Here is a 22,311-nt window from a genome sequence, read left to right on the forward strand (position 1 = left end):
GACTGATCATAAGTGTAATTGAATTAAAGTGAGTGTTTAGAAAAAACTTGTGTGTACAAATTATATTATCTAGATTAGTTTCATGGTACATCAGTGGCTTGACATTTTCCCCCATGAAGTCATTTCCTGTGTCTTGTGCCAGAATTCCAAGAGCCATTATCATTTACAAAGAGCGGTGAACCCAGACAATGACATGCCCTGGGCCTATGGTGGAGGGTGGCCACTGAGCTGGTTAAGGCTCCAATTTTTAAATAAAACCTTAACATTTGCTCAGCATCAGGAGAATGTCACTGGTATTGTAACAGGCAAGAGGTCCTCCAATTGAAGTGCTTGAAGTGCCGAGGGGTGACAGTAAAGCCAGATTCTTCATTGCCAACCTGTGAGCTGCTTTTAATGAGGCTCTGTGGCTGCTCAAAGTGTCTTTGCTATGTGACCTTTCTATGCAACATTATAATTCTTTGATTTTTTTAAAGTGCTACTCGCTTCACCACTAAAGCAGTTAAAGGAAATTTGCACCCAGTGGTACCATTATCCTGTACTCATGCTTATGACAAGCCATCTGGTAGTAGTAAACCAACAAAAGTCACATGAGGTTACCTGGAGTTGGTGAGAGATGTGTTTAGCTTACCATTCCTGCAGCAAGAGGCATCTAAAAATCCTAACAATGGCATCTCATCATTCAAAACATCTAAAGTGCCTCCATTGGAGGATGCAAAAGGTTTGTCTCAAAGTTTTGAAATAATTTGGCAGTGAAAGTCGCTCAGTCGTGTCCGACTCTTTGCAACCCCATGGACTGTATAGTTCATGGAATTCTCCAGGCCAGAATACTGGAGTGGGTAGCACTCCCTTCTCCAGAGGATCTTCCCAACCCAGGGACTGAACCCAGGTCTCCCGCGTTGCAGGCAGATTCTTTACCAGCTGAGCCACAAGGGAAGCCCAAGAATAATGGAGTGGGTAGCCTGTCCCTTCTCCAGCGGATCTTCCCAACCCAGGAATTGAACCAGGGTCTCTTGCATTGCAGGCAGATTCTTTACCAACTGAGCTATGAGGGAAGCCCAATTTAGCAGAGATGTTATAATGAACATTTGTGAAAAATATGAATTTTTTTCTGTGAATGTGCAAATGAAGTGGTTTTACCATCACTGCTGTAACAAATTACCACAAACCTCAGACATGCAGGTTTCTACCCTAATGGCAGAAAGTGAAGAACTAAAGAGCCTCTTGATGAAGGTAAAAGGGAGAGTGAAAAGCTGACTTAAAACTCAACATTCAAAAAACTAAGATCATGGCATCCAGTCTCATCACTTCATGGCAAATAGATAGGGGGGAAATGGAAACAGTGAGCGACTTTATTTTCTTGCACTCTAAAATCACTGCCAACAGTGACTACAGCCATGAAATTAAAAGACATTTGCTCCTTGAAAGGAAACCTATGACAAACCTAGATAGCATATGAAAAAGCAGAGACATTACTTTGCAGACAAAGGTCTGTACTGTCACAAAGCTATGGTTTTTCCAGCAGTCATGTATGGATGTGAGAGTTAGACCATAAAGAAGTCTGAGTGCCAAAGAATAGATGCTTTCAAATTGTGGTGTTTGAGAAGATTCTTGAGAGTGCCTTGGACTAAAAGGAGATCAAACTAGTCAATCCTAAAGGAAATCAACTCTGAATATTCATTGAAAGGACTGATGCTGAAGCTGAAGCTCCAATACTTTAGCTACCTGATGCAAAGAGCAGACTCACTGGAAAAGACGCTGATGCTGGGAAAGACTGAGGCATTAGGAGAAGGGGCCAACAGAGGATGAGATGGTTGGATGGCATCACTGACTCAATGGACATGAGTTTGACCAAGCTCTGGGAGATGGTGAAGGACAGGGAAGCCTGGCATGCTGCAGTTCATGGGGTCACAGAGTTGGACCCAACCTAACCACTGAACAACAAAAAAGGAGGTTTGGAACAACACAAATGTATGATCTCAGAGTGGTCTACCTCAGCATTCTGGGAAGTTTGGCTGGTTTTTGTTTGCTTCAAGTCTCACAAGTCCAAAATCAAGGTGTCCTCAGGTGGGTTCTTATCAGGATCCTCCGGGGAGAACCTGCTTCCTGGCTCTGCCAGGTCACTGGCCAAATTCAGTTCCTGTCAGCTGTAGACTGAGGGCCTCATTACCTTGCTGGCTGGAGCCTGGGAGGTGTTCTCAGCTAACAGAGGCCACCGCCTGGCCTGGCTGGCGGCCCCCTTCCTTCATCCCGCAGAGCCAGCAGGCTCAGGTTCTCTGTCCTCACCTTTCCTCAGCCCTCCCAGCCCCTCTTCAGCTACATCTGTCAGACTGACTCTTCTGTCTCCCTCTTCTGCTTTCAAGAGCTCGCTTGATTACACTGAGTTCAGGAGGATGACTCAGGATCATTGCCTGGTCCTCAGGTCAGCTGATTAGTAACCTTAATTCCATCTGCAAAGCCCCTTCACAGCAGTGACTGGATTAGTGTTTGAGGGTTTGGTTGAACCACCAGAGGACAGTCATCTTGAAAAGGTTTGGGTTTTTTTTTAAGTTTTCCTTTTTTTATTTTATTGGAGTATAGCTGAATTTTTTACCTTCCCTGATAGCTCAGTTGGTAAAGAATCTGCCTGCAATGCTGGAGACCTGGGTTCGATCCCTGGGTTGGGAGGATCCCCTGAAGAAGGAAATGGCAACTCACTCCAGTATTCTGGCCTGGAGAATTCCATGGATTGTATGGGGTCACAAAGAGTCAGACATGACTGAGCGACTTTTATTTATAGCTGATTTGCAATGTTGTGTTAGTTTCAGATGTGGTTCACTGATTCAGTCATACATATACACAAACGCTCCCAGCTGTGTCTCTTTTCAACCCTAGGGACTGTAGCCCACCAGGCACCTCTGTTCATGAAATTTTCCAGGCAAGAATACTGGAGTGTGTTGCCATTTCCTCCTCCAGGGGATCTTCCTGACCCTGGGATGAAACCCATGTCTCCTGCGTCTCCTGCACTGGCAGGTGGATTCTTTACCACTGTGCCACCTGGGAAACGCTGCCATACATATACATATATTCATTCTTTTTCAGATTCTTTTCTCATATAGCTTATCACAGAATATTGAGTTGAGTTCCCGTGCTACACAGGAGGTCCTTGTTGGTTATCTGTCTTATATATAATCGGAGAAGGCAATGGCAACCCACTCCAGTAGTCTTGCCTGGGAAATCCCATGGACGGAGGAGCCTGGTAGGCTGCAGTCCATGAGGTCGCGAAGAGTTGGACAGGACTGAGCAACTTCACTTTCTCTTTTCACTTTCATGCATTGGAGAAGGAAATGGCAACCCACTCCAGTGTGCTTGCCTGGAGAATCCCAGGGACGGGAGCCTGGTAGGCTGCCGTCTATGGGGTTGCACAGAGTCAGACACGACTGACGTGACTTAGCAGCAGCAATGTGTGTTCATCTCAAGCTCCTGATTTACCTGGTCCCCTCCGCCCATTTCCCCTTTGGGGAAAGTTTTTTCGTTGTCTGTAAGTTTAGTTTTTGATATCTGTACGTCTGTTTCTGTTTTATAAAGACGTTCATTTGTGTCATTTTTAAAAACTAGGTTCCACATATAAGTGATAGCATATGCTAATGAACAGACATCTTTAGAATTTTTCCCTCCCACAACCAAGAAGAAAGCCATAATGATAATGGAAGCAGACAATTAAACTTGATTTTAAACGAGTTTCTTTGAACAGTTCTGATACTGATTTTTCCAGCACTATTCCTAATTGTGATTAAGACCAGTGCATAAAGTTGAAAATCCACATTGGCACTCATCTTTAAAAAGCTGACTCCTGCTTTCTTTTAATAAGTGCTTCAGAAATTTCTTCCCAGAAATTGAAAGATGTTTCAATATATAAGATTGAATGTATTCTCTTCTCCCTTTCAGAGAAAACTTAAAAGGCAAGGGATCATAGTCTTGCTGAATTTTCTGTATGTTTTTTTCTTATGCAAATTATATAATGTATTCTTAGTTCTTCCTCCTTCCTGTCCCCCACCACTCCTACACAAGATATTTCCATTCTAAAACAAGAAGAAAAGAGAGTGGTCCAGAGACACCTTCTGTAGTTTTAGTTCATTTTTGGCCAAACAACCATTGGCTTTATTCGTTCATTTCAGTTAGCTTAGGGCTATATAGTAATCTCTGGCCTAGTTAACTGGAGTCTGGACTTTGCATCATTTATCATGTTCTTTGGCTTCCCTGGTGGCTCAGAGGTTAAAGCATCTGCCTGGAATGTGGGAAACCTGGGTTCGATCCCTGGGTCAGGAAGGTCCTCTGGAGGAGGAAGTGGCTACCAACTCCAGTATTCTTGCCTGGAGAATCCCATGGACAGAGAAGCCTGGTGGGCTACAGTCCATGGGATCACAAAGTGTCGGACACCATTGAGCGACTAACACTTTCACTTTCGCCCAAATGAAAGGCTGCCTAGTGAGTCATCAAAACTTCTAAATCCATGAAATAGCAATTAGAAGAGATGGGTACATTTTAAGAGATTAAAGGGAAAATGTATTTTTATTTTTAATCACTTCCTTCCCATTTGGACATGAGGCTTAAGCAGTTTTGATCTAGGGACTATTTTTGTTAGCATTTTGGCCACAAATTTAAGGAGACATTTTCCAAAAAAGAAATGTAAGAAAACAAACCAAAAAACATGTTTAAAGCAGAAAGGGATGGTTACCAGCAGGCATCTGCCCTGGAGCAACAAAGTAACAGGGGTTTTGCCTTCTGTATCCTGTGGCCTCTTTTTCTAAGCACTTAATGGCACCCCGCTCCAGTACTCTTGCCTGGAAAATCCCATGGATGGAGGAGCCTGGTGGGCTGCAGTCCCTGGGGTCGCTAAGAGTCGGACACGACTGACTAAGCGACTTCACTTCACTTTTCACTTTCACGCCCTGGAGAAGGAAATGGCAACCCACTCCAGTGTTCTTGCCTGAAGAATCCCAGGGATGGGGGAGCCTGGTGGGCTGCCATCTATGGGGTTGCATAGAGTCGGACACAACTGAAGCGACTTAGCAGTAGCAACCTTCTCTTGAGTCCCTTGGACTTCAAGGAGATCCAACCAGTCCATTCTAAAGGAGATCGGGCCTCGGTGTTCTTTGGAAGGAATGATGCTAAAGCTGAAACTCCAATAGTTTGGCCACCTCATGCGAAGAGTTGACTCAGTGGAAAAGACTCTGATGCAGCAAGGGATTGGGGGCAGGAGGAGAAGGGGACGACAGAGGATGAGATGGCTGGATGGTATCACTGACTTGATGGACGTGAGTTTGAGTGAACTCGGGGAGTTGGTGATGGACAGGGAGGCCTGGCATGCTGCAATTCATGGGGTCTCAAAGAGTCAGACACGACTCAGTGACTGAACTGAACTGAACCTTCTCTTGCTGGGCAAGGACAGTGAGACCTCAGCTTAGAGGAATGTTGATGGCAACAGTCTGACAGTAAATACCCAGGGCAAAACCATATTTGGGAGAGGTTGGGGAATTGCACTTAGATAGAGGGGTTAGGAGCAGAAGGAAGAGGGAAGACCTAGAGTAAGTGTACTTCTTTGCCTCTGATGACATTCAGTGCTTTGAGTTTTCTGATTGTTGTTATTGTGACTCAATATGGTATCCATCCATCATCAAAGTGATTATGAAAACAAGGAATGCAGCTTGAGGAACATGTACAATCTAGGTGAGGGAGCTTTTAAAAAAAATCACATGGATTCCCAGCTTTAATGTGTCTTTGAAGTACAATCTGTTAAAATTTCCTGTAGGTAAATAAACTGAAAGATTACCTGACTGCCTATGGGAATTAAATTAAGAGATAAATTGGAATGCAAGTTAGAAAGGTGGTTTTCATAATAATTATTAATAATCTGGAACATAATGCCAAATCTTGAAAGTCTTCAAACCCACAATCTTACATTTAAAAGGCAAGTGGCCAATTACCTTCAATCCCTTATTAGTCAGCTTTGTTCTCCTACTTCTTGGAAAACAGAAGACTCAGAATACACAGAATTGGATGGCCTTGGCATTACTCATTATTTATTTAGCCACGATGCTCACTTTTCTGGAAGCTGCCTGCTGTCTGAAGTGAATACTGTGCTTTCTACTCCCAGTTTCCTGGCATATTAGTATATTAATGTGTTTTAAAGCTCTGGTTTTGTGATGTACCTTAAATCGAGCTGGTCAATGATTGGTTAGCATAAAGAAGAAGAAAACATTGTTTTCATGTTTAAAACACTGTTCCCAGCATGTTTGAACTTCGTTTGCATGTTGATCCATGACATCTTCTCTTTGCTGTTGTTGCATTTGTGATCGAGGCAGAGCTGGCATTGGCCAGCTCTTGGTTTTGTTCTATGGAAATGCTCCGTGCAGTGGTGGTGATGGTGGGTACAAAGCCTTGACAGGATGCTGAGGTGCCAGGACAGAGGTGGGATGTGTGGGCCTCCAGTGTGAGACGCATCCTGACTCAGAGTTGATGCCCTAGAAAGAAGAGCCTACCACAAATGTACCCTAGTGAAATGTTTCGGGAGTTAGTGGAATACAGGGCAGGTGGGCATCAACGGCCAGGCGACTGGGCTACCCAGCACTGCTCTAAACTGGAGATACAGTCGACTTAGAGCCTCAGCTTCTGCTCCGAGTGCTACAAGCTAGGAAACAGTTGTGAGTGTTCACAGAGCCCAAAGAATCACAGGCACAATTCAGCTCACAGTTCACCGTTTTAGTCACGCAGCCTTTACCCTTTTCTTCCCTGTGATTTCTTTATAATTTAGCCCAACGGGAAACTTTGATCAGACCTTTCATAGAGCACTTAACTCTGTGGCGTTCATCAATTTTAATTAGAATTGAGGAGCTGAGACCCTAGGTAGTCCTTGACAGCAATAGGGTGTCTGTTAACTCAGGCATTTCTGGTTCCGCTCGGGGCATCCTTGGAACTGTGAGTGAGGTATGTGGCTGATTCCAGAAGGCACATGTCTGGGTAGTCCTGGAAAGGGGCAGCGTGGAATAGTCCCCGTCAGAGGGGTTTCCATTCATAGGTGGGGTGTGGGTGTCAACGGGACAGCGTGGCAGTGGGGTTTACTGCCAGTACGGGAGGTAGTTGGTCTTTAGGCCACTGAAGCATTCTGCCTCTGCAGCTCAGCAAAGCAATTCCCAAGCCATCAGTGTCCTGACTTATAAAGAAATTGCCTTCCTTGGGAGAAGACAGCAAGTTGCATAGCAGGAATCCAAGCAGCAGGACTCGGCTAATCTTAAAAATAAAAAAGAAAAAGAAAAAGGGAAATTGATTTCTCTGGAATTTGTTCTGACTTGACTATAATGAAGTACCCACTTTAAAAACATATGTAGACAGAGAAGTCAAAAGCTTTTCAAGTAAATCCAACCTCCCATTATTCGTACCCAATGAAAGTTTATGGAGGTGAGGCTATTACTGATGTGGTTCCTACCATTTGGTACTTAGGGTTAGCATTTCAGATGATGTTCTGGGAATTCATTTAAAGCAACGAGGCTGCAGTACAGACTTCACTCAAGCAGGGCTGAGAAGCTGACTCATTTCTCTCCCTACAGTCCACTCATTTCCCACACAGTGCTGAGTACCAGCCATAGCACTCTGTTCCCTGGAAGCTGTAAAGACTGAGGTTTGGGGGGCCGCTTTTGCCAGAAAGAGGACTGGAAGAAGTGAAGGATGTCAGCCAGGCAGGAGAGCAAGCCGGGCCAAGATGACCACTGACCTGGTGGCACTCTTGTGTTTAATCAGCTCAGCAAGGGGGAAAAATAAATTAAAGCAGCATACTTTTGCCTCAAAAGGTACATCATCCTATCCCATCAGTATTTCCTGTGCAGAGGGCCCTAGTATGCTCTGAGTTACATAGACTATCTCCTAATCTTGCACAGTTAAGGGTAGCACCTCACTCCAATAGGCATAATTTTTATTTTCTTATACATGGGTTATTTGGGTCTTAATCAAATCTATACGATTATTTGGTCATCTGGAAATACCTTCTTAAAGCTTGCATGAGCCCACTGCAGATAAACAGTTTTCTAGGGAAGGGACCATAACGAAGGCTGAGTGCTAAAGAATTGATGCTTTTGAAATGTGGTGCTGGAGAAGACTCTTGAGAGTCCCTTGGACTGCAAGGAGATCAAACCAGTCAATCCTAAAGGAAATCAACTCTGCATATTCATTGGAAGGACTGATGCTGAAGCTGAAGCTCCAGTACTTTGGTCATCTGATGCAAAGAGCCAACTCATTGGAAAAGATCCTGATATTGGGAAAGATTGGGAGCAGGAGGAGAAGGAGGCAACAGAGGACGAGATGGTTGGATGACATCACTGTCTCGACAGACACGAATTTGAGCAAACTCCAGGAGACACTGGAGGACAGAGGAGTCTAGTGTGCTTCAGTCCATGAACAACAACAAAGGGAAGGGGTGTGTGTCTGTGTGTGGTGTAGAGAAGAATTCCATTTACCCTTGAGTCAAACAAGTCAAACACTGTGTGCTGGTTTCTTATTGCTGCTGTAACAAATTACTACAAGTTTAGTGACTTAGGACAACAAAAGTTTATTATCTTACCTTTTCTGTGGGTTGAAAATCTAATGCTGGTTTTACTAACTTAAAATCAAGGTGTCACCAGGGTTATGTTCCTTACTAATGGCTCTTGGGAGGGCCTGCTTCCAAGCTCCTTCAGGTTGTTGCCAGAATCGAGTTCCTTGTGGCTGTCGGACTGAGGTGTCTGTCTCTTTGCCAGCTGTCAGCTGGGAACCAGCTTCCTCTCTCTTTCACCTTTGTGTGTGGTCCATATGCCACAAAACCAGCAGCAGAGAGGGAGCTGAGTTCTCCTGCTGGGATCTCTCTGACTCCTGTTCTGCTGTATCTCTCTGATTCCAGCTAGAGAATGCTCTCTGCTTTTAAGGTTCATGTGATTAGACTGGGTCCATAGATATCATCCAGGACAAGCTCCCTATTTTAAAGTCTATAACCTTAATTCCATCTGCAAAGCCCCTTTTATCATGTAAAGTAATCCATTCAGTTTCCAAGGATTAGGACACAGACATCTTTGGGGGCTATTATTTGGTCCATCCCAGTCCACCTTCTGGTCCCCAAAGATCCACATCCACCCCATGTCTTTTCATCCCAACTACAGCATCAACTTAAGGTCCTAAATCTCTTCAGCTCAAAAATTCAAAACCAGAATCATCTAATCAGGTAGGTGTAGATAAGTAACCATGAAGTACATGAGTGACCCATAAATTATAGCTGCTGGGGAAGAGTTCCTCTCCACCTGTGAACCTATGATTCTAAAGAAACAGCTTGTTTGCCCCCAGCATACAGTGTTGGAACAGGCACGGGGTAATAGTTATAGACATTCCACTTCCAGAAACAGAGACATGGAAAATAAAATGGAGTGCTGAGTCAAAGCAGCTTGGAAACCCAGCCCAGCAAATCCCAGTTGCAAGGTTTCAAAGCCAGGGACTTACCCTCTGTCATCCTAGGTTCTGCTCTCTGGGTGAGATGTCAGAAAAAGGCAACATTAGAAGGAAATGCTTCTAGAAAGAAATGAGTTCACCAGGCAGGTGCAGGGGAGCCCAAACGTCCGAAGTGTTTACCTGCTTGCTCCTGCTGATCTACACCAGGCAGGAGGAGAGGGTCTGGTGCTACGCTGCCTGGCACTCAGAGCACCCCACCTGGGCTGCCGGCAGCTCAATGTGGAGAATGTGCCCCACGCCTCCCCCACATCAGGGAGGGAGCAGCTTGAACATCAGGTCTCTGCTGTCGTCTCTGTGGATTCTGCCTCTCCCCATGCCTGTCCTGGTGGGCTGGCCTCAGAACAGTGTGTGGCTTCATATTTCAGTTTTGCCTCCAGACTACCTGTGTTCCTTGAAGTGATCTCAGCTCTGCTCTCTGAAGCCCTGTGGCAGCCCTGTGCCCCTCTTCACACTTGTATAGAGTCTCAGGAACCCAGCCCACATTCTGCAGAGACCCAGCATCTGGGCTCTGCTAATTGTAAACTGGGAGATGAGACAAAGTTGCCTGGTGATCAACAGTCCAGAGTTGTGTGGGGCTGTAGGAAGGATGGTAAGGAATTTTAACAGGGGTGGAACCCAGGGCTCAAGGGGCTGGAGGTGGGCCAGGTATGAGAAGACCCGCAATGGAGACTGGTTATGAATGCCAAGGATCAGGCTGGGTGGAGAAAAAAAAGAGAGATGAAAAGATTATAGAATATACTTTAAGTAGAAATTTCCAAATTACGTTCAGTTCAGTTCAGTTGCTCAGTTGTATCCAATCCTTTGTGACCCCATGGACTGCAGCATGCCAGGCCTCCCTGTCCATCACCAACTCCCAGAGTCTTCTCAAACTCATGCCCATTGAGTCGGTGATACCATCAAACCATCTCATCCTCTGTCATCCCCTTCTCCTCCTCTTTGTCATCCCCTTCAATCTTTCCCAGCATCAGGGTATTTTCAAATGAGTCAGCTCTTTGCATCAGGTGGCCAAAGTATTGGAGTTTCAACTTCAACATCAGTCCTTCCTATGAATATTCAGGACTGATTTCCTTTAGGATGGACTGGTTGGATCTCCTTGCAGTCCAAGGGACTGTATCAACTGACAATTTGATCAAGATTGTAGTGATTATTTCTAAGAAATAGAAATTACAGTATCATTGCACTTTTTTTTAAACAAAATATGTACAAGGCTTTGTTTCAGTGTTAACTTTTATGCATAGAAATTTTGCTGTACCAGCTTCTAGCCAGACATGGAAATCACCTCACTCAAAATGAGTAGAAGATGGTTTAAGTACAGCAGGAGGGGAGGAATTTTGTAGGCTGGACACTGGCTGTTTATCAGACCCTTATGCAGTCACTTATATAGGACCATAACTACAACCAGTGACCAACACACAAGGTTATTGGAATTTTCATTTTTAAACAGCAAAATGCACAAGTATAGTAAATTTCGTATTGGGGCAGGGGGTAAAAATCAAAGGTAATCTTCTGAAATGTTTCACTCTATCAGGAATAAAAGTGGAAACCCAATCCCAAAGGCTTATAGGATGCTCTTAGCCATTGAAAGAGAGACATGTTCACACCTCAGTTCACTTAAAAATATTAACACATATGATGCCTCATCCTACTGCAGGCCCTGTGGTACCTTCCTGCCCACCCGCCCACCGTGCATCACTAGAGAGGGGGTAGGGGGAGATTTAGGTGTGTGTCCTAATCACTTCTTTGTCCCTCCTGGGACCTCATTAGTCTTTCTCATTTCTTAGTATATTACACATTTTCTTATTGTAGCCTGTTAATAACTTTTAAAAATTTTTGGCAGAGACTGGACTAAAATCAAACAGAAACTCAAACAAAATTAGTATTGAAAAGGTATGATGTTGACAAAGTTATCAATTCTTGATCTTTCCCACTGGCTGGCCCTGCCCATTCATTGAAGACCAGTGAAAACGGGGCTGATCATAGTGATGCTTATTTGTGAATTAGGAGGCAGCCATCCCCGTTGTAAAGCTGCTCCAAGGAAAGACTGAGTATTCCTGGGTGAGGAAAAGGGGCAGAGGGTGTTTGAGACTAAGCTGCACATGAGCTGTCCGTCTCTCCAGCTGTCCTTTCAAGTCTAACTTTCTGTCATTCTGTCTTTGGAAGCATGACCTCATCAAAGTAGGGGAAGGGAGTCATTCATTGCACTCAGCACTTTTCTGACCAAAGAGGTCTGACTGGGCTCTAACAGCATCAGAACTCGATGTGGTGAAAATCACTTCTGGGTATAAAAATGCTCTCCTGCAAAGGCTGTCCTTTTAGTAATAACACCAGTGTGCCTGTCACCACTTCTTCTTTCATAGAAAGATGTCTTCCTCCCTCCCAGGGATGCTACCAGGAAAGGGTTGGCCACCCCAGGGTGGAATCTCTAACACTTTACGTAAGAATGCTGCCCACATTTGCTCAGTTACATTGTCTGAGGCACTGAGGAGTTTTGCTTATATTTCAAGATCAGCAAATGCCAAAACTTCTAATTTTCATTGAATAACCTTTCCCAGTGGTGTTAGGTTAAAACGCTGATAGAGCCTCTTTAAACATGTCTGCAGAACTTTTTCGATATTAAAGAAAGCATGGATGTTCAGTAGCCTTTTGGAATTGAATATATTTTATTTTGATTTAATTCCTAAAAAAGGTAGTCCCTGTTGTACGTCGAACTTGAAGCCCCTTGCTTTTCTCTCCTTCACAGACCTGGGTTTTGTTCTGATGTCTCCACTTTTACCACCCATGGGGCCGTGGACACCCCATCTGAGCCTGCCTTTCTCATCTGTAAAACAGAATGAAATGTAACAGGGTAGGATGTTGGGGAAAGGAAATGAGAATAGTTGTGTCAATTATAGCGTGGGTTCGGAGATTCCTTCTGTTCAGCTACTCCTGTGGCCACAGACTCAGAATCTGCACATGGAAGGCTCCAGCAAAGAACAATACCCTCCCCAACCAAACTCCAGCCCCACCCCTAGAACTAGAGGGTTGTTAAGGAGTCTAAGCTCTCCCTGCTCACCACAGGAAAGGCCAGTGAATCTGAGAGAGGAGGTGTTGAGGCAAGGCATACAGCTTCATCTGGAAAGCCAGCTGACCGAGAAAATGGCAGACTAAGGTCTCAAAATAACCATCTTGCCAGAGTCTGGATGCCAGATTCTTTTATAAATCAGAGATGGGGGAGGCGAGGAAACAAAGTAAAAAAAAAAGGCCATTAATCTTGCAATTATCTCCTACGGTGGCAAGCCTCGGCAGGGGGAATGTGTTAATTACTTTCTTCCAGCCATCTACAGGTGGACAGGATTCTGAACAAAGGCACTTTAGCTTAACAGTCAGGAAAAGCACCCCACTCTCAGAGGCAGGCCATCATGTATGATTATAATAACAAAAAATGGCAAAAAAAAAAAAAACCCCAACAGGGTTAAAGTCAAAGAAACAGGTCTAACACGGATGAGTCAAAATTGACTCTTCCCCATTACAGCTCTAATTTAGTGTAGATCTTCAATGTCAGCATCACCAAATATGCAAATTATCCAACGCCACTTATGATGCCAACATGGGGCCCAACTGTCTACATGAACACACCCTCCAGGATATACTAATGCTACATAGCTTGAGAATTATTGCCTTGCCTGGATCATTATCTTTTCTTCACCCTTTCCCACAGTTCCTAAATTTTTCAGCCTCTTTGTGCCTTCTGTTTCCTCACTTCCTCCAGCCTCCCTCCAGTAGGCTGTGCTGTCTGTAAATCAGTTGCTGCAAAAGTTTTCTATGCTTCCATCACTTCCATTGTGTCTGACACTTTGTGACCCTATGGACTTCCATGCTTCCCCATCCATAGGACTGTCCAGGCAAGAATACTGGAGTGAGTTGCCATGCCCTCCTTCAGGAGATCTTCCCGACCCAGGGATTGGACCCTCATCTTAAAGTCTTCTGCTTTGGCAGGAAGGTTCTTTACCACTAGTGCCACCTGGGAAGCCCTGCAAAGGTTTTCTGCTAGAACCAAATCCTGGCCATGGTTGGGAGAAGAAGAAGGCCTTCCGGGTGGTGGGGTAATAAAAGCACTCAGGAGATTCACCTTTGTCTGGATCATCTGATGTCTTTTGTGGGACTGGAAGTTCACTCCCCTCCTAGCTGTGCATTCCATTAAAGAGGCCCCTTCTGTTGCCTTTAACTCAGCTTGTGCCATTGTAGGAATGAGCTTGGGCCACTCCTACATAAAAGGTGCCATGGGTATTCTGATGACTAAATTCTCAGAGAAATCTCTGTGTCCTTAGAGTAAACTTCTAGAATTTTCATCTGTCAGGGCCAAGGCAGATATATATTTTTGATACAGGTGAAATTAGACCTCTAAGATATGTCAGCAAGTTAGAAACTTTGTCTTTGAAGAGTATTTCAGACTTTTCAAAGCAGAACAGCCCTTTGAATCAAAGAGCCTCTTATTCCCTGGTCGACTGTAACAGAAGCAGAACTTGGAGACTTTTACAAAGTCTCCTTTCTTAGTGGTCACAGGACTCTCATGGACCACGTGTTCGGAATTCTGCATTCTCTGTTTTGATGCAGATATCTGTGGCTCATCCAGTTCTAGAATCCATTTGTGGAGGCCATTCCTCCCTCGTTAAAACTACATTCTTGGTAAACCTTCTGAAAGGCTAGCAAAGTGTTTTCATTAAAACTTTGAAAGGAAGAGACCTCCCTGGTGATCCGGTGGTTAAGACTCGGGCCTCCCAATGCAGGGGACACGGGTTGGATTTCTGGTCGTGGCACTAAGATCCCGCATGCTAAAGAAAAACAAATGAGAAGAGGTGGGCATGGAAGAACGTTCTTTCGGTGGCCACTGTGAAGGGTGCTGATACATCCTTTTGCTTTGCAGGAATGTTAGTTCAGCCGGAGAGGAGGCCCGCAGGAGAATGCGGGAATGCGACGGGCTCACGGACGCGCTGCTGTATGTGATTCAGTCTGCGCTGGGGAGCAGCGAGATCGATAGCAAGGTTTGTCGTATTTGCATAGATGAAGCATCTTAGAGAACAAAGATTCCCATGGGGATCAAACAATGGCTAACAAGGATGGAGAGTTAATGCAACACTGAATACTTTCACTCTGAAATCTGGATTGACTTTTAATCCCAGCCTAGACCTAGACACTTAATTCTTGATTAGTAGCAAGTAAAAATTTAAATTACTCCAGCTACAGGTGTTCCAGATGAGTGTATAAACTTTCACATAGCAAGTTGCCCATGAGTTTCTAGCTTCATTTTCTAAAATCCACTGGCAAAAAGAAAAAGAAATATTCAAGCTACCTGGGATTTAAATAATCCTATATTCTTACCAGATAGCGTTTGAACAGCTTAATACTGCCCAATGCCATTTCAAGAGTGCCAGTGAAGTCTAAATAAATGCTGCCCAAAAGCTGCATAAGCAAGCCTGTCAGAACATTGATCAACAGTGTCTCTTCCATGTTTTAGTTCACAAACCAAAATAGAATTGGGTGGACTTTTGACAGTGTTTGGGCTATTTTGTTTTGTCTTCTTTGTCTTTTGACTTAGTTTGGGTTCACTGTACATAAAAAATTTGTAATTTCATAATATCCTGATATAGGCACAGACTTTACCGATACTTTGAAGTAATGCACATGATGAATATGACACCTTAGTAAGACCCTTCTCAGAGCCACTCTCTCAATATTTCAGTCCACTTCTTTGCTGTGGACTGTCCTGTGGACTGTAGGGTGTTGGGCAACATTCCAGGTCTCCATCCACTAGATGCCAGCACCTTCCTCCCCCCACCGCAGTTGTGACAAACAAAAATGCCTCCTGACATTTCCAGATGCACCGTGGGGAGCCAAAAATTGGCCCTGGTTGTGAACCAAAGCCCAATCCCACAGTTTGTTTGTTTTTTAATATATATAAGCATGTGCATTGGTTTATTGATATTACATAAGATATTACATAATCAAAATATAGTAAGTCCTAGGCAATACACATATTCATGAAGTAAAATGCTTAATATTGCACTGAATAGAATGTATTAATTGTACATAGCGCTCTGTCAAATGATTTCCACTCAACAAGTTTATCATAATCAATGTCCAGAGCTTAATCAGCAAGCCATGAGAAACCATCCATCCACACAATACATGTCTGCCTTCTGGCTCCAGGCCCTTGAATCACTGAGGTTTCTGTAAATAAACTGTGTCTGGCATCTGGTTCTTACTTCAAGACCATCTCACCTAAAACTGGCATGCTTTCCTCTTAAGACATCTTGATAAACCCACGGTTTTTAATGCCAGTTCTTCACTGGAATTGCCTTTGGAGCATTTGATAAATGCGTGTGCCTAGACCCCTTCACAGCCCCCCTGAATCCAGATGTTTGGCTCTTAGCTCTGATTTCTGTTCCTCTAGAAGTTCATCAGGTGATTCCATGTTCATCTTGGATTGAAAAACCCGCCTTAGTAGATACAGCTTTAAAATAGACTCTAGTCGGGGACCCAGCACACTGTAATTTAGTTGTTTTAGTTGTAAGTTCAGATAAAGAACAAGTAAGAGTGATTTTATCCATTTAGGTACTCTTTGGCATGGGGTGATTTAGCGTGGCACTTCTCAACCTTGCCTGCACATTGGAGTGAGTGACAAATTTAGAAAATTACTGATGGGGGAGCCCTACTCCCATGGACCAGAAGTCCCTGGTACTTCTGGGACTCAAACCCTTTGAGTACTAACTGAATCCAATTATAAACTGTCATCTTATCACTGCCTGTCAGTGACATTTGCAACCTTCATTTACTGTGTGCATGACATCAATATCCAAAGTGAAATATGATAGAAAAGATTTAATCAACCTCTCTTGTAAATGCCCTTAACAGCCATTGTAGACCTTTTAATATCACTGACGGGAGAATTAAGTCTCTAAAGAAGGGAACAGTCAAGATGTCTGAGTATTTATAGAGACTTGCTAACACAATAGACACAGGATTTTTTTAAAAGAGCTACTCAAGGTAATTCATAATTCACGGAAGCTGCAATGCCAAGGATCTTTAATATTCAGAGTGGTAAATACTAAGGTATGGGGGCTTTAAGCCTTATGGATACCAAGTAATCTTTAATACTGTCTGGGCCTTCTAGCTGACAATGAAATATGGGTCTTGCCCTGGTCCCATAATACCATCGTGGTGGGTAAGGCAACCTTCATGAGTATGGTCCAAAATCAGAGTGCTGTGAGGCACACACGGCTTTTTTCTGACGTGTCAGAGGACCAGACTCCTCAAACTCTTGAGAAACCTTGAAGATTCTCTTTGTTAGTGACCGCATTTCCCCACAAAGTGGAAACCGGAAAAATGAAGACCATTTAGGGCTGATGTCAGAAGACTCAGATATGCCTTGAAATAAAGCCATTTGCAGCAACATGGAGGATCCCAAGGTGATCAGACTAAGTGAAAAATGTCAGAGGAAGACAAATAAATGATATTGCTCACATGTAGAATAAAAAAAAATACAAATGAACTTATTTACAAAAACAGAAACAGGTTCACAGAAAACAAACTTATGCTTTGAAGTGAAAAATTTATGGTTACCAATAGGGAAAGGTTGGTGTGGGGGATAAATTGGGAGTTTGGGATTGACATGTACACATCACTATATTGAAAATAAATAATCAACAAGGACCTACTGCATAGCACAGGGAACTCTGCTCAATATTCTGCAATGACCTAAGTAGGAAAAGATTTGCAAAAGTAGATGCCTGTCTATGTAGAGCAGAATCACTTTGCTGTATACCTGAAACAAAGACATAGTTGTTCACCAACTATGTTCCAATATAAACTAAAAATTAAAAGAAAAATAAAAAGGGAGACTCAGCTATTCCTGATTGAGTATCCAGAGCACCCAGCATGGCCCCAGGAGTGTCCTGGAAAATGTACCATCTCCTTCTCCCTATGACCAGAGGACAGGACCTGAGTGACCTCAGCTTCAAGACAAGGAGGACCCTTAGAGCTGTTGAGCGGACCAAATGTGATAAATTACTTAGTGCTGTCCTGGCCAGAAGGTGCTGTTGAGTGTTAACGTATTATTATTGCCCCATCATTTTTCCACTCAGCCCTCTGCTTGGCCACTTCTAAGCTTTCACAGTGACAAGCTGGAGGAGGGAGAAATGTGTGCAAGCTGTCTTTGAGGCCACTGGAGTTAATGAGTCAAAGAGCTTGGATGCTACGCATGCGCTCAGCTCAGCTCCTGTAACTGGGATGGTTTGTTGAATGCCTAACATATGGTGGCGCATTCTACAAACGGCTTCCAAATTAGCCCTTTCTAATAGAACATGAAGACTCAAAATGACCCTGGTGACCAGGAGGAACTGCCGAAAGCTCTGTTGACAGTGATGGATGTTGAAACCCAAACCACCAGCTGCCACACGCCTTCTGCTGGTACCCCCAAGAAGGGCAGTGGCTGTTCTCTTTTTCTCCCTGCCCTTACAGGAAAAGCACTTGACTTGGTCACCCTCCCAAACCAGGCTTAAAGAGAGAGGAGTTCAACCTCTGGGACTACCCCCGTTCTGTCCCTCTCTGCCATCTCCTGTCTCTCTTCCCCGCCTCATGAAAGTGAAAAGTGAAAGGAAAGGTCGTATCCGACTCTTTGGAGATCCCAGACTATACAGTCCATGAAATTCTCCAGGCCAGAATACTGGAGTGAGTAGCCTTCCCCTTCTCCAGGGGGATCTTCCCGACCCAGGGATCGAACCCAGGTCTCCCGCATTGCAGGCAGATTCTTTCCTAGCTGAGCCACCAGGGAAGCCCAAGAATACTGGAGTGGGTAGCCTGTCCCTTCTCCAGGGGATCTTCCCAACCCAGGAATCAACCCAGGGTCTCCTGTATTGCAGGGGGATTCTTTACTAACTGAGCTATCAGGGAAGCCCCATCCCCCCTCCTAGACCCCCACTTTCTCCCTCTCGTCTCTCTCTGCATCCGGCTTCTCCCCAAGACTTCGCTCAGCCTCAGGTAGGTTATAAAGCACTTCTCGAAACTGTGGATGCATTCCGCAGTCGTCATTTGTTAAACAGAAGCATGGATGTGCCCCCAGGGAAGGGGAACAAGAGGGTAAGAAAGAAGTTTATTCTCCCAGGTCTTTGATGTAAGAAAAATCATTCTGAGCTGATTTGAAAATTGTTCTGACTTATGCCACAACATCTTCCTTTCAGGGAGAGACTGCTCTCTCTCTCTGGAGCGTCGTCCTGTGTTTACCTGCTTTCATACCGATTCCTCTTTTTGATGCTGAGAGGATGCTTGAAATAGAAAAATCAAGTTGACTGAAAGCCTGTGGGATTAGCAGCCCATGAAACCTTGAAAAGCTGACCCAAAAGGTCTGAAATTGCAAAGGCTCCAGAAATACACCCTGAAAACTGGTTTTCCTACTTGATTTTTCATGCCTCCAGTAGTCAGGTCAAAGTTACATGCTGCCTTTTACCAGATTCCCATCATAAGTGGGAGCAGTGCAGGATCTGAACTCCGGCAGTCCCCACCCCATTTCCAGTCCCAGCCCAGGACTAGAGAAAATGGTACGGTCTCTAGTCTATAGTGGCGAGTGTGCTGAGTTACCAACAGCCTCAGACCTCGTTCCCTTCGTCTCTAAAATGGAACCATGTTCCCTTCCTTGAATGGTGGCTGTCACGTAGTTGGTGCCTGAAAAGTGACAGGCAAGTTGGCATACTTTTAAAAAGAAAACCTATCTCTTCTTTTTCAGATTTTGTACACCTGAAACTAACATGACCCTGTAAATCAACTATAATTCAAAGAATGCTTAAGCTTAAAAAAATAATAAAACTTAGTTGGGCTTCCCTGGTGGATCAGCTGGTAAAGAATCCTCCTGCAATGCAGGAGACCTGGGTTTGATCCCTGGGTTGGGAAGGTCCTCTGGAGAAGGGAAAGGCAACCCACTCCAGTATTCTGGCCTGGAGAATTCCATGGACTGTATAGTCCACAGAGTCGCAAAGGGTCAGACACAACTGAGAAACTTTCACTTTCACTTTCCACCATTATTTTGTCCTTTTTAAAAATTGGGGGTACTTCCCTGGTAGTCTAGTGGTTAAGACTCCACCTTGCAGTGCAGAGGACTCGGGTTCGTTCCCTAGTTGGAAAACTAAGATCCCCCATGCCAAGGGATATCTGGGCTCTCGAGCTGAAAATGCTGAGCCCCGTACTTCACAGCCTCACACACCACAGCGAGGATCCTGTGTGCCACAACCAAGACCCCACACAGCCAAATAAATAAATGAATATTTAAGAAGGAAAAAAAAAACAAAGGATTTTTCAATTAAAACAGTAAAAAAAAATTTTCTGAAAATTGGGTATTTTTTTTCCCCCTCTTCCCACGGTTCCTCAAATCCAGAACAAAGGTCAAAAAGTTGATGCCCCGGACTAAATGTTTGATTCCTCCAAGATTTGTATGTTGAGACTTCATCTCCAATGTGGCAGTGGGGACTTTGGGAGGAAATCGAAGCACTGAGAGATTAAGCACTTTGATCAGGGTCACACGGCTCATTAAACGGGGGAGCCAAGACTCCATCACGGTCCCATTAGCTCTAGGTCACAAGCTCTGCACATTCCACAGAGGGACCTTCTCCACCTTTGTTTGCGATATAAATCCTTGTATGGCACTTGCTGTGTGCCAGGAACTGTGCTCGGTACGTACGTACTGGGTTCGTTTCCTGTTGCTGCTGCAGCAAATGGCCACAAACATGGTTGTCTGAAAACACAAACCTGGGCTCCCCTGATGGCCCAGTGGTAAAGACTCCACCCGCCTACGCAGGAGACACTGTTCGATCCTGGCTCCAGAAAGATCCCCATGCCGAGGAACAGCTAGGCCTGTGTGTAACCTGTAAGCGGGTGCTCTGGAGCCTGGGAGCCACAACTACCGAAGCCTGTACCTAGAGCCTGTGCTCCACAACAAGACAGGCTCCCACACGGAAAAGCCCTGCAACTCGAGAGTAGCCCCCACTTGTTGCAACTTGAGAGAAGCCCCTGCATCCACAAAGACCCAGCACAGCCAAAAATAAATTTAAGAAACACAAACTCATCATCTTACCATTTTAGAAGTCCAGAATGGTCTCTTTTTGTCTTGTCTTTTCCTTTTTTAAATGTGGACCATTTTTAAAGTCTTTAGTGAATTTGTTTTAATATTGCTTCTATTTTATGTTTTGTTTTGTTTCCTTTTGGCTGAGAAGCATGTGGCATCTTTGCTCCCTCACCAGGGATCAAACCCACAGCCCTGACATTGGAAGGTGAAGTCTCAAGCAGGAATCAGACTAGAGCACCAGGGAAGTCCCCAGAGTGGGTCTTGTTGGGGTAAAATCGAGGTGTCGACAGGGCTGCATTCCTTCTGGCACCTGTAAGGAAGCCTCTGTTTCCTCGTCTTTAACAGCTTCTAGGAGCTCCCACATTCCTTGGTTCGTGGCCCCTTCCTCCATCTCTAAAGCCAACAATGCCAGATCCCATCCTTCTCACACAGCTTCACTTCCTCTGCCTCCCTCTCTTGCTCACAGGACCCTCATGATTCCATGGGCCCACCTGGACAATCCAGGATAATCTGCCATCCAAAGGTCCACTGATGAGTACCCTCCATACTCTCCATCCCGTAACCTAACGTATTCACATTTTCCAAATGTGGACATCTTTGGAGCAGAGAGCTTTATTCTGCCTATCACATATATATTCTCTAATTCCCCTAATCCACACAGCAGCCTATTGGCCGCTACTTTGACCATCTTACAGAGGAGGTTATGGGTGGATTGTCCAAGTCACATGTCCCGTAGTCAGAGACCTAGGGTTCTACAGAGGTCCAACTCTTCCCACGTCCCTAATCACTGCTTAGCTCTTGTGCTTAGGAAATTGCACCAGCAATCTTGAAGAAAATCAGGAGGTTGGAAACATATATGTCCCCAGAGGACCACAGAACCTGGCTTGCCTGGAGTAAGCCTGGTTTGCACCTCTTGCCCTGTATTCCTCCCAGAAGGTACCCTTGTTGTTCAATCACTGAGTCGTGTCCAACCCTTTGTGACCCCATGGGCTATACAGCATGCTGGGCACCCCTTCCCCTCACTAAGAAAGTGCCCTGGTAGATAGTAAACGCGTCACCCTCCCAGAGCTAACGCAAATCCAGTTATCCTTGCTCTCAATGGTTCTGAGCCTTAATCCCCAGATGGCTGTTGTCTGTAAGTGGACACCACCTGGGACCGCACCTGGATATGCATTCTTTCTTGCTCACAAGTGAATTTCAGTCAACAACGATAGCTGTTTATCAGGAACTCTTATTGCTAAGTGGTTTCTTTGAGGGGAGGAAAGATCTTCAGACTTTTCCAAGCTTCTCTAAATTCTTTCCATTGTGGCTGTCAAGGGAGCCTTTAGGAGCCGCAGTTAAATGCATCCAAAGAGAAAAATGTCTGTGTGAAGATGGATGGCTTTTGCGGGTGGAGGAGTACTGGTTAGTTTTTGTTCATTCCTCATTTTTTGTTTTGTTTTGGTTTTTGTTTTTATTCTCCAGACCGTTGAAAACTGTGTGTGCATTTTAAGGAATCTTTCGTACCGGCTGGCAGCAGAAACGTCTCAGGGACAGCACATGGGCACCGATGAGCTGGACGGGCTGCTCTGCGGTGAGGCCAATGGCAAAGACGCGGAGAGTTCCGGGTGCTGGGGAAAGAAGAAGAAGAAAAAGAAATCCCAAGATCAGGTGATATTGGTGACTCGCAGCTGCATGCAATTATCCCCTCCCTAATTGCAGCCTGGTGGTTTTGTCTG

At 44.6% G+C, this 22,311-nt stretch overlaps 1 protein-coding gene across 1 annotated transcript in view; it reads left to right on the forward strand.

Annotated features, from left to right (window-relative positions):
* The window catches only part of CTNND2 (catenin delta 2), a 932,875-nt gene that overhangs the window by 760,848 nt on the left and 149,716 nt on the right, over positions 1–22,311 (forward strand). The window contains exons 12-13 of the mRNA XM_052659032.1: positions 14,408–14,525; positions 22,058–22,243. Coding sequence (XP_052514992.1) covers positions 14,408–14,525; positions 22,058–22,243 — 304 coding nt within the window. The remainder of the gene's footprint in view (positions 1–14,407; positions 14,526–22,057; positions 22,244–22,311) is intronic.

Source organism: Budorcas taxicolor, chromosome 20 (genome assembly GCF_023091745.1).
Source record: "Budorcas taxicolor isolate Tak-1 chromosome 20, Takin1.1, whole genome shotgun sequence".
In the NCBI taxonomy this organism is placed as follows: domain Eukaryota; kingdom Metazoa; phylum Chordata; class Mammalia; order Artiodactyla; family Bovidae; genus Budorcas; species Budorcas taxicolor.